Source organism: Beta vulgaris, chromosome 9 (assembly GCF_026745355.1).
Source record: "Beta vulgaris subsp. vulgaris cultivar EL10 chromosome 9, EL10.2, whole genome shotgun sequence".
Classification (NCBI taxonomy): domain Eukaryota; kingdom Viridiplantae; phylum Streptophyta; class Magnoliopsida; order Caryophyllales; family Amaranthaceae; genus Beta; species Beta vulgaris.
The window spans coordinates 14,004,180-14,016,356 of NC_079210.1; the positions used below are offsets into that span (position 1 = coordinate 14,004,180).

A 12,177-nucleotide genomic window follows, 5' to 3' on the forward strand; every position below is an offset into this window, starting at 1 on the left:
AATACAGTTTTATGCTAATATACCATCAATGCAAACCATGTCATTTAATTTCACTTAGCCAATGCATTATCCATTGTTACGAAACTTCATTTACATTGAAACACTAATGTCATGAAATATAAAAATTCATCATTGAATTATATATTGTGTGTCTAAATGCGCCCATGTATGTCTATGTGTGTCGTTTAGGTGTCGTGTGTAAGTATCACGTGTGGTGTGAACATGTGTATATTTTTACCTCACAATGTAATGTTTGAACTTTAACAAATGAAGTGATCATCAGTCGGTCTGCCGATATCTGGCGTTAAACTATATGTGCTTAGTAGATGCATGTGAGACAAAAAATGAGTACATTTGTTATGTCGTCATAGCTAGTAGATCATGTGAACTAATGTCATGTGATGCTATTGACTTGATGCATGTTCCATGCCATGAAAAGTCGTGTAATCCACGTTTGTGACATCATGGTTGGTCCCTATGTCAAGCTGGTGCACAGCGATTATCATCGCATCCTCTAGTGGTAGGCGTTGTATCGTGTATAGATATGTGTCGCGTCGTCTTCTGGCTAACGCCGCGTCGTCTGGATGTAGGCGTCGCGTTGTCTTTTGACAGGCGTCGTCTCGATCATCTGGTGACAGTTGTCATGTCGTTTAGAGACAAGTGTCACGTCGTCTGGAGACAAGCGCCACGTCGTCTGGAGACAAGCGCCACGTCGTCTGGAGACAAGTGTCATGTTGTCATCGTGCCGTCGGTCACTAATTCTGCGAAAGAAAGGATACACCAACGAATTTATGTTCTTGTGGTAACCAAGTTAGTAGTGCTTGTAAGGACCAATATAAATATATGTAATAGATCAAAAACAAAATAGAGCGTTCAAATGTTAGCAATAAAGAATTCATATGAGTCAATGATAAGAGTAAAAATTGCAGAAATAGATTAGGAATTGTTTAACTATCGTCATGAGTTTTAGCAACGTCAGTGACTGGTCATGGTACACCAATGATTTTTTGGTCAATATCTCCTCAACTGTTGAGTCTACGTTGTCGTCCCCTAAGACTTGTAATATTTAAGATTCTATGTCATCTACCATAATCTAATATATGGTCTCGTTTGTCGTTAACATACTTTTTGTCTACTGCTCTTGATGCTGACGACGAACGCTGGTTTTGGTGATGAATGCCTTATCTAATATCAAACAACTGATGTTTGGCGTTTGAAGTCAATGGACAAGGATACTTCTCAAGAATCAGAATTTTGTCAATGTCATTGCTACACGATTAATCTCTAAAACTAGTTGTAAACGCAATCTCTCTTTGGAGGTGAAAGTAAAAAGTACTTTCATAAGTATGACAAAATATATGTATTATAAACAAGGGATAGTCAAAACCGTCGAAACATATGTAAGAGATGATGAGATTCATAAAGGTATAAGTTACAGAGACAAACAATTGCAAAGAATAAAGTGAAACGAATAAAATCGGCAATGAAAGGAGGAATGAAAGTACTATAAGATTGAGTGACTTTAGGATTGAGTACTCGTGGAGATGTTTTGATACCCGCATGGATCTTTACAGTGCTAAGTGTCGGTGTCAGGTCCATTCGTCAATTGATTCTTGTCATCATTGTCGTGACTGAGCGTCATTGTCATTGAACTTGTCATCATTGTGTCAAACGATTTTCAATCTACATTTTGATGTTAGCTTTGAATGTCTTATCGTTGATAAGCAATCTTGGTGACAAAATTGTGTCCTGTAATTGACGTTAGTTGAAGCAAAAATAATAACCTCTCTATCACTTTTCAACACAGAAGAGTTGTCAATAGGGTAATAGACAAAACAAGAGTAAATGATAGTGTAATTACGTTATGGTCAAGTGTGACAGACAATTTACATAATAAGTCTTCATCACATTCATCTAAACCATAGCATAGAAAACAAAGTTTTGAAAGTGTTTTGTAGCATACCTATGTGACATCTACAACGATCACAAGTTGCAACTTACTTGACGACGTTAATGGTCAAAGACATTCGAATGTCAAATTTTGTCATGCTGGTATCAGCCCCCAATGTGGTATTTGCCTGATTTTTTTGGATGTCCTTCATGTCATGATGACACCGAAAGTTTCTAGCGTTTTTATCTGCTTAAGATCTTTAGACTTCTTTGAGTGACAGTGTGTAATCATAGTTGATATCGAACCCCCATGACACTTATGTCGTTGACTAACATTGTACCTTGTACTCAAATTCTATAAGCATAATTGTTAATCGCTTTCAAAGTCATGACAAAAAATATCATAAGTTACAATCTAAAAGTCACAACAATTAAATCATACTATCATGTCCCCTTGTGGCGACTTTAGGACAAAACAAAGGTTTTCACACATCGAACTTAGTTTTGGACTGAAGTTAGCCAGAAAATTAGATGACGCTTGTGACTTTAGAATTGTCCTTTGGCGGTAACTAATAGTGTAGAACCTTGACGCTATAATCTATTCTCCATTTGTCCTGACAAACTTGCGTTATCTCAAAACAAACGTATTGATTTAGTTAGTCATGTCCGAATCCGAAACATATTAAATTGATACCATGATGTTAAATTGTAGTTTACCAAAGCAAATGTAAGAAATATTAAAGAGAATTACCTTACTATCACGCCAAGTAAAGAGAACTTACTAATGTGTCGCACGGGTGACGGTTCGTGCCAGAGGAGACGTCTTTGGTTTAAGACTGGCACTAAGATGATGTCAGTGTTAAGTCGACGTTGGACTGTTTGTCGTGACGACTTCATTTGTCCAGACGGACTTTTTGGTCACGACAGACTTATTCATCTGTCACGACGACCTTCTTCATTCCGACGCGACGACAAAACGACTTTCTTCATTTGGTTGCGACGATCTTCTTAGGTGCGACAGGCTTTTGATTGTCACAACACTTTTCAAATAAGACATTGACATATACTTACACCATGGTAAATGTGTGCTTGGTTGATCACGACGTTAGGATTGATACATGTTGCATCTCCACGGGAAAAAGCAAGACAATTAGAAATTAACAAATAAAACTTTGTTACCTATTTCGTCGTGAAGTCGGGAAGTTCACGAAGTCAGCGATAAATAAGGTGTACGTTTGCGTCATCACAATCAACATCTGCTTAATTGGATCGACTTCACCAATGTGATTGTTGATCCTCAACATCATGACTGAGTCGACTCATGCTTGGACTTCGGTCACACTATGACGCCGCTTTGTGCTTTGATTTTGCTTAATTTTCGGATGTCAATCGGCGTCTGGATGTCAAGACATATTCTGACGTTGCCATGCACACGGTCGTGACACAAAGAAGATGACGAATTACTACTTCGACACTGACGCTTCAAATAAAGCTATATGACCCATAGACAAGACTTTGTGGAAATGTGTTTGAAGGAAAAAATCTAGTCATCGGCCCCACGGTGGGGGCCAAATTGTTTATGCCAAAAATCGCATAAGGGAGATCATTGGCTGGGACGTCGATAACTAGATTAAAGCAATAGAAACAAAGGACGAAATTCAAATGACAAAGATAAAGAAAAGGAAGACAAGAAATGGTGACGCGGAAAACCCCAATGAAGATGGGTAAAAATCGCGGGTGGCTTGGATGTCCACCAATCCACTATGGTACCGGCGTTAAAGCCACGTTGAATACATGTACATTGGATGTTTACACGATGCTAATCATTGATAATCTAAAGTATTTGACTAAGGGAAGAGTTATACAAAAGTATCTTTGAGAAAATATAATTACTTTTAATGATCGTGGAGTAAAAAGTATTTGAGAAAGGATGGCCTTTGATGATGTATTTTTTCTAGGTTGTCTCCTCTGAATCCCCCTTGAATAATGCCGATGTGTTCTCCTTTTATAGCTCTTTAGACGGTTGTAAGTGGTTGACCAAAGAGACATGTGTCTCCTACAATATAGGACATAGTGGTTGTACTTATGACTTAGTCTTCTTGCTGTTTATAGACTCCTCCAAGTAATGTATATTGCTTTGACATGTTATAGGGCAGTGGTAAGTGCTTCCTTGATTATAGGAACAGTTACAACAACTTCGTTTGGTCTATTGCTCCTTCACGTCGGCTGACTGCATCCGTCGCGTCGGTCAGTACTGCTGGCTTCACATAGAGTATAAATCAGTTATAAATGTCCTTGATTGGCTTCTTGAATCTCTCCAACTGTTTTGACCTTGGTTGTCAAGTAATCTTTTATCCCATGTGTCATTTAAGTAGTCAAGTGAGTGGAAATAAGGATCCCACAAACATAGGAACAACTTTTGACTCTCTTTTGATGTTGGTAACCACCTCCTAGTATTTAGGGATTTCATCTGAGTTGGTTATGTTGTTGAGCATCGACTGTTGGCTTTCGGGCGTCGCGACAATACTCACCTTCCGTCGCGACGTCACTTTCTTGTCGTCGCGACATTTATGATCTGTCGTTCAGACGTCGCTCGTCTCTTGTCCAAGCGTCATTCGCCTGTCGTCCAAGCATCATTCGTTCGTCGCCCAAGCGTCATTTGTCCGTCGTTCAAGCGTCACTCATCCGTCGTCTAGACGGACTCAACTGTCGTCCAGACGGAATTAACTTTCATCTAGCCGTCATTCATTTGTTGTGCAGACGGACTCAAGTGTCTTTCGATGTGTTATTACGTTATTAATCTATTGTCTAGATGTTGTTCGTCTGACGGCATGTTATGCAGATTTTGACCATAACAATAACCATTGTCGGTGACTTGGTGTCGTCCTTTTCCCATTCGCGACTGCCAACGCCCAAAGCATACTTTACATCAAAATCTTCTCCATGTCCAGTGTTATTCTAATCACAACTCCTTGGATTATACCAATGCTGGTCTCTACATCAATTATATTCATCTATAAAATCCGCATGTATGATTTCGTTTGGGTCGTTCGGCCACCATATGAAGCTCCCAAGACTCCAGCGCCTAAGAATAAGATCTCTCAGAGAGGATTTCGGTAAAGAAGTATTGGTCTATTCTAGAATATTTGGTCATGTTGGTACTACAGATAATAATGATAAGGTTATTGTGTCCGTTGATTAAGAAGTTGCTAGCTCAGATAGATCAGAAACTATTTAATATGGGTAATGGGTAAATTTTTTTTTTTTTCACTTTTTTGAATGTTATTGGTGCTTAATTGATATGTAATTGCTCTTCTGCAATTCTATCTTTCCTACCAAGCTTGCCTTGGCTCACTTGGTGAATGCGATGGCACGGAGTAGTGGCCTGGAACCAGCCAGCCGTGAGCAACGAGGACGTTGGTCCTTATGTGGGGGGACGAATGTTATGGACTGATCTCGGGGAAAGGATCCCAAATCGATCGTATGAGAGGTTGGTGTGTGGTTTATATAGGACAATGGGTTTTCCTCCTCTTGAGTTAGCTTTTTGGGAAGTGCATTCCTATTGTTCTATAACAAATGGTATCAGAGTCAAACCTCAAAGTGGTGGCCTGGAACCATCCACCCGCGACCAACGAGGACGTTGGTCCTTATGGGGGGACGAATGTTATGGACTGATCCCTGGAAAAGGATCCCACATCGATCGTATGGGAGGTTGGTGTGTGGTTTATATAGGACAATGGGATCTCCTCCTCTTGAGCTAGCTTTTGGGAAGTGCATTCCTATTGTTGTATAACAAATTATTCAAACCCACCAAGCGAGGGGCATTTGGAAGAGGATTTCCCTTACTATCCGCCCTCCTTCAAAATGCTAGAGCCCCTGAGATTATTCATTTTATCAATCTAAAAAGAATTCTTTACTAAAAGCATACATTTTATGCAATTTTTTTCCTATGTCCAGCCGCATACTTAGGCATCATCGTGTTCCTACAATTGAGTCATATAATCTATTTTAAAATAATGGTGGCCTGTGATTAGCATACATATTCTACCACTATATATGTTAAGGAGATTCAAGCCCTGTTTGGTATTGAGCTTTTTCATCAGCTTTTAGAGGTTTTGAACCCATTTTAGAATTTCGACCAGTCAAAACTTTATTATGGGTGTTTGTTAGAAGAGGTTTGCAAAAGAGTTTTGGGATCAAAACTCTCAAAACAAAAACGTTGCAAAATGCAACGTTTTGTTTAGAATTTTGCAAAACAAAAATTGTGAAGACAATTTTGCCCACTGTTAATTAGCATTATTAACTCAATGCAAAATCACCAACACTTCCATGGAAATCCACCATCGTAAACACCACCATCGACATCCATCAAAAAAACCTCCACAAGTCAGAAAATCACCACCACTGATGAAGAATCGAAGATGGTGATGCTGCCTAATGGTGATGATGATTTAGGTTGCCTTATGTTGATGATGAAAAATTGTCAATTGATGATGATGATTCTTCTTTTTTTTTCTTGTTACAGAGATTATGATATTCTTGATGATTTTTGATGACGATGATGATTCTTAATGAACGATTGATGATGACAATCAGATGTGTTTGCACATATTAGTTTTGGAAAATTTTTAAAAATGAAATCAGTGGAATGGAAGTGAAAGAGAAAGAGGAGAGGTAAGGAGGAGAGAGAAGGGGTTATGGAGGTTGGTGGCATGTAGTGGGGTGGGTTAGAAGGGAAATGAAAGATAAAAAATAAATTAATAACAATAACAATAACAATAACAATAACAATAATAACAACAATAATAATAAAGACCAATGTCTATAATTATCATTTTAAATCCTAAAATACTTATCAGCTTTTATTAAACACCTAAGTGTTATCAAACACATATATATAAACAGCAGTCAAATCCACAGTCAAATCAAAACTCAAAACTCTAACAACAAACTCTAAACTCTATTTGCAAAATAGAACCTAAATGAGTTACGATTTTGTGTTATGGAAAAATAAGTAGTGTATGTCTAATATTCATCAGCCCTCAAGCTATATCCAGCGCCTATGATGAAGAGAAATATGTGGGTAGTTGTAGCTAAAAGCAAGCGGGAAACGTAAACTGGTAACAATCATAATTAACTATAGTTGAATTTTTGCCCGTAACTGCACACGAATTCACAGCAATCAAATCCCAAGGCCGATGACCCGGACAGCGCGCGTGTGATAACTCCAATCACCACATACCCACTAAGGGGGTGTTTTGTTCACTAGTTTTAGGTATGAGGTATGAATTTGGAATGAACAAAACCCATACCTAGTGTTTGTTTAACTTATTTCTAAATTTTAAACCCATACCTCAAACCCATAAGGTATGGAGTTTAGAAACCCATGGGGGGAGGTGGGTATGGCTCATACCTTACCTCTAGGTATCAAATAAAAGAATATTTTTCATTCGTAAATGAAACCAAACACAAAGTATTAAGTATCAAGTTCCAAACCCATACCACCTTGGTTTCATTCCTGATTCCAAACCCATACCATTATATGAACCAAACGCCCCCTAAAGTCTCATTAAATTACTAGACAACTCAAAAGGTAGAGGAAAAATAATGATTATAAACATTACACTTCTCTTTTTTTCTTTCAATGTGGGACAAATGACTCTTCTTATTATTTTGAAGCAAACTTTGAATTTCTAAACAATACTTTTATAAACTCGAACATACTTTACAAAAGACCTTTCAGAAGAGACAGAGGCGCACAAAAATTCGCAACTAGGACAAGGTACAACATATGTGTGCACTTGCACGGGAGGTGGCAGCTTTTTTCTACACCATTGTCTAGGACAAAACAGATGTAAATAATGGGAGATTTTAATCAAGTCGAATATCTCAATCAAAAACTAGGGGGTTCCGATCATATCCCAGGTAAGGAGCAATTCTCCACATGGAAGAGTAATTTGGGTTTAACTGAGCTGAACTACCATGGACAACATCACACATGGTGCAACAATAGATCAGGAATTGATAGAATATATGAAAGATTGGATAGAGTATATGCTACGGAGGACTGGATACATCAGAAACCAGAAGCCACAGTCTTAAACCTTCCTATTCTAATTTCTGACCATAGCCCAATTGTACTTCTTACATCACCGTTAAAACCCAAGATCAGAACGCCTATCAAAATGGAAGCATGGTGCTTAGACTTCAAGGAAATCTCGAATATAGTATCAGATCAGTGGCAAATCCCTGCTAATGGATCCCCGATGTATAGCCTAGCTCAGAATCGCCAAATTAGGTACCAATTGTTCAAATGGTGCAAGGAGTATAAGAAGTGTCATAATATCAGCTGGGAAGAATGCCTTGACAAATGTAGTGAATTACAAACTAGCCTTCCTTTTGCTGATGGAGGATTTGTTGATGAACAAGCAAAGATAGTAGCAAGAGGAAAGGTAGAGCTTCAACTGCAATATTGGCAGCAAAGAGCAAAAGGTAAATGGAGAGCGTGGGAAGATACTAATTCCAAATGGTTCTTCAGAAAAGCAAAACGTAGGAAGCGGCGAAATGAAATTCTGATGCTCAAAACCACATAAGGGAAATGAATCTCAAAAAAAGAGGATATTCATCAAGAACTGCTAAACTATTTCTCTCATATTTACCAAGGTGCTCAACTCGATAATAATTATTGGGAGGAACTTGCTTCAATCCAAAATCCCATCCCCCACATAACCTTAGATCAACAAACCAATCTGATCAAGCCAATTACTTTTGAGGAAGTAAGACTAGTGGTGTTTCAAATGGGTAGTCTCAAAGCCCCTGGCCCGGACGGAATTCCCGCCATTTTCTATCAGAAATATTGGTCTATAGTGGGTAAGGATATATGGCAAGCAATTTCTCACTTCTTCTCTTCGGGATATCTCCTAAAAGAGTGGAATCACTCGAATATATGCCTAATACCCAAGAAGGAGAGACCGGAAGAAGCGAACCGATATCGACCAATAAGTCTGTGCAATGTGATATACAAAATCATTTCAAAAATAGTCTCCAACAGACTCAAACCAATGTTGCAGAGCATCGTCTCTCCATTTCAAAATGCCTTCGTCCCAGGACGATTCATGGCAGACAATTGTCTCATTGCTCATGAACTAGTGGGTGGAATAAAACAGCGTACGAGCGGAAAACAATACTATGCTGCTCTGAAAATCGACATGTTCAAGGCCTATGATAAGGTTGATTGGAATTTCCTCCACTGGCTTCTCTCTCAGATGAAAATTCCAGCTATTTGTTGCCACTGGATCATGCAATGCGTCACTACCGTCTCGTACTCTATCCTCATAAACGACGAACCTTCAGAAAGGTTTAATCCTACCTGCGGCCTCAGACAGGGAGATCCTTTATCATCATATCTGTTTATTCTTGTCATGGAAATTCTTTCTAGATTATTAACGATAGCCTCTGAGGATAAAATTTTTCAGGGAATTAAGCTCTCTCGAACAGGACCTTCTGTTTCTCACCTATTCTTTGCAAATGACGCCCTGATTTTCTTCAAAGCTTCACCTGAAACTTGTGCAGGAGTCAAGAGCATATTGGATAAATTTAGTAGGCTGTCAGGAGAAGTAATAAACTTCCACAAATCTCTCATCATGTTCAGTCCTAATACACCATTAGAGAGTCGTCAACAAATGCGGAGAATAATTAATACTCCCTCTGTTGAGTCAATAGCGAAGTATCTCGGATGTAACATCGAGGTTAATGGAAGATCGACAAGACAATTCCTTCCCTTAGTAGAGAAAGTTGAAAATCGTCTTTCAAGCTGGCACCATCTATCCCTAACTATTTCAGGAAGAGTCATCCTCATTAATAGTGTGCTCGCTATGCTGAGTTTAAATATTCTTAGCGTGTTCCTCATTCCGAAAGTGATTGCAGATAAATTAAACTCAATCTTTGCACGTTTCATTTGGGCGGGATCCAGAGATTCAAAACCAATTTACTGGAAGAGTAAGGCTACCCTGGAACTTCCCAAGGGAGGTGGCGGGCTAGGTATCCGGAATGTTCACCTGTTCAATAAAGCGATTCTAGTAAAGCAAGCGGTCAGGATTCATAAATCAACACAATCATTGATATCCCAGGTCTATTATGCCAAATACAAAAACTCTCCGTTCAACATGGTTTTACAAAGAAACAAGTTAGGAAGAGTTTCTTGGGGATTCCGAGGGTTATGCAGATCGATCCAAGACTGTTCAGAAGGTTTCGAGCTAATAGGAGATGGATCTAGCACAAGTATTCTTGAAGACAAATGGTTGAAAGGTGGGCCTATCCAGCTGAAATCGGGCATCAATCTTGAAACTATTGGAATTCGGCAAGTATAGGATCTGATGACTCCAACCAATAAAGCATGGAACAAACCATTGATATGGAGAGTCTTTTCACCAGAAACCTCTATCAGGATTCTGTCCACGTACCTCCCACAAGAAACCTTCCAGGACCAATATACATGGAGCGAGTCCAAATCCGGCTCCTTAAGAGTGAAAGATGTATATGCCCAATTTTTTATGCAAAAGGGTCATCTAGAAACAGATCATCATCGAAGAGCCTTTTGGAGTAAGCTATGGGCCTCAGATCTCAGGCCCAAATGGAAAATCTTCATATGGAGGCTTTCTCATAAAGCCCTTGCCACTAATACCAACTTAATAAAACGCAACATTCCAGTGTATCCTAGATGTTACTTTTGCCATCGGCAGAAGGAGGACGACAATCATCTTTTTCGAGATTGCGAAATCTCAGCTCATGTCTGGTTATGCTCGAAGTTAGGCATCAAAGTAATTTCAAGCCAAACTATCCCCTTATGTGATTGGGTCCGCAATTTCTTGAAGTTGTTTTGGAAGGAGGATGGAGTCAAGTGAGAAAGAGTCAAATTTCGTAGTCACTCTCTGGTCGATATGGATCCACAGGAATAATATCGTTTTCAGACAGATATATGAAGATCCTGCAATCATTATCCACATGAAGGATGCTCTCCTCAAAGAATGGGCGGAAAGTAAAGATTTAAAGGAATCCTCGCGTAAGCGCAGCGTTCTCTCAACTGGAGTACAACAAGATTGTCCAATTTCTTAGATCTCTAATTATCAACAGGATATTTGTGTGATGGTAGTGGATGGAGCCTGGAAACGACATAAGAATAAGCATCCAAGAGCTGGAATTGGTTGGTCAGCCAGTGTGAACGGCACCAGGGCCTTTGAAGGCAATGCTATTGTTAGCGCATCGTCGTCTCTCCAAACAGAAGCCTATGCTGTCTTTAGAGGGATATATGAAGCTAAATTGCGAGGAATCCGACATCTTCAAATTCTCTCGGATTCGGTGGAAGTCGTCAGAGCTATTGGTAGTCCGCATCAACCATTTGAGATTACCACATTAATGCACGATATCAAAGCCTTAAGTAGAGATCTTAGCACTTGTGAAATAAAGAAAGGTAGTAGAATGGATGTCACTCTAGCTCCTAAATTAGTTGTAGAAGCTAGACAGGGTAAGATAGTTTCCTAATTGGTTTGTTTGTTCTTGTCGCCAAAAAAAAAAAAAAAAAAAACAGATGTAATTGTTTCCTAGAGCAACGTAATAGTTTCAAAGACATAGTAGTTGACGGCTACTGTGCAGCTGATGTAAACTGTAATGGCAAAGTGAGTAATGGTGATATAAGATAGCTTGAGATCATTGAAACAGAGCGGGATATCGTAAAACCGAAGGGGAGGGGAGGGGGGGGGGGGGGGGGTTTCGCATAATCATTGAGAAATCATTGGATAAAATGTTAATCACTCCGTCACATAATAGTGCTTATTTTTCATTTTTCGCGAGAATTAAGATAAATGAAACATGAATGATAAACAAATAATATTATGGGGGGAAAAGCTAATTTTAGGAGAGAGAATGGTGAATAATGGATAAAAGAGCATTAAAAAAACTATTTTCAAGGAGCAAATAAATGATGGTTGCATGATCTTTTAGGCAAATCAAGGGCAATAGTAGAATTAAAAAATAGAAAAAAAACATCATTTTGGAACACCAAAAATGGAATGCAAGCACTATATTATGAGACAAAATGAGTAGTAATGTAATATCAAGATAGAAAACAATGCCTGATAAAATCAAGATGGCATCGAACTTCAATTTAACAAAGACTACTACAATGAATAAGAGGAGAGCTTAATACTATCAACCTTGATGTGAAAATTTTAAATTCGATGTTTAGTTTCAAATCAACAGAACTTCAGAAACAGCCACAACAGGAAGATG

General features: G+C 38.8%; 1 protein-coding gene across 1 annotated transcript; it reads left to right on the forward strand.

Moving 5' to 3' along the window:
- Positions 1-7,751: 7,751 nt before the first annotated feature.
- Positions 7,752-8,483, forward strand: LOC125493762 (uncharacterized). Its single transcript, XM_048637275.1, has one exon. It carries the CDS (start codon positions 7,752-7,754, stop codon positions 8,481-8,483), a length of 732 nt encoding a protein of 243 aa, XP_048493232.1.
- The last annotated feature ends 3,694 nt before the right edge of the window (positions 8,484-12,177 follow it).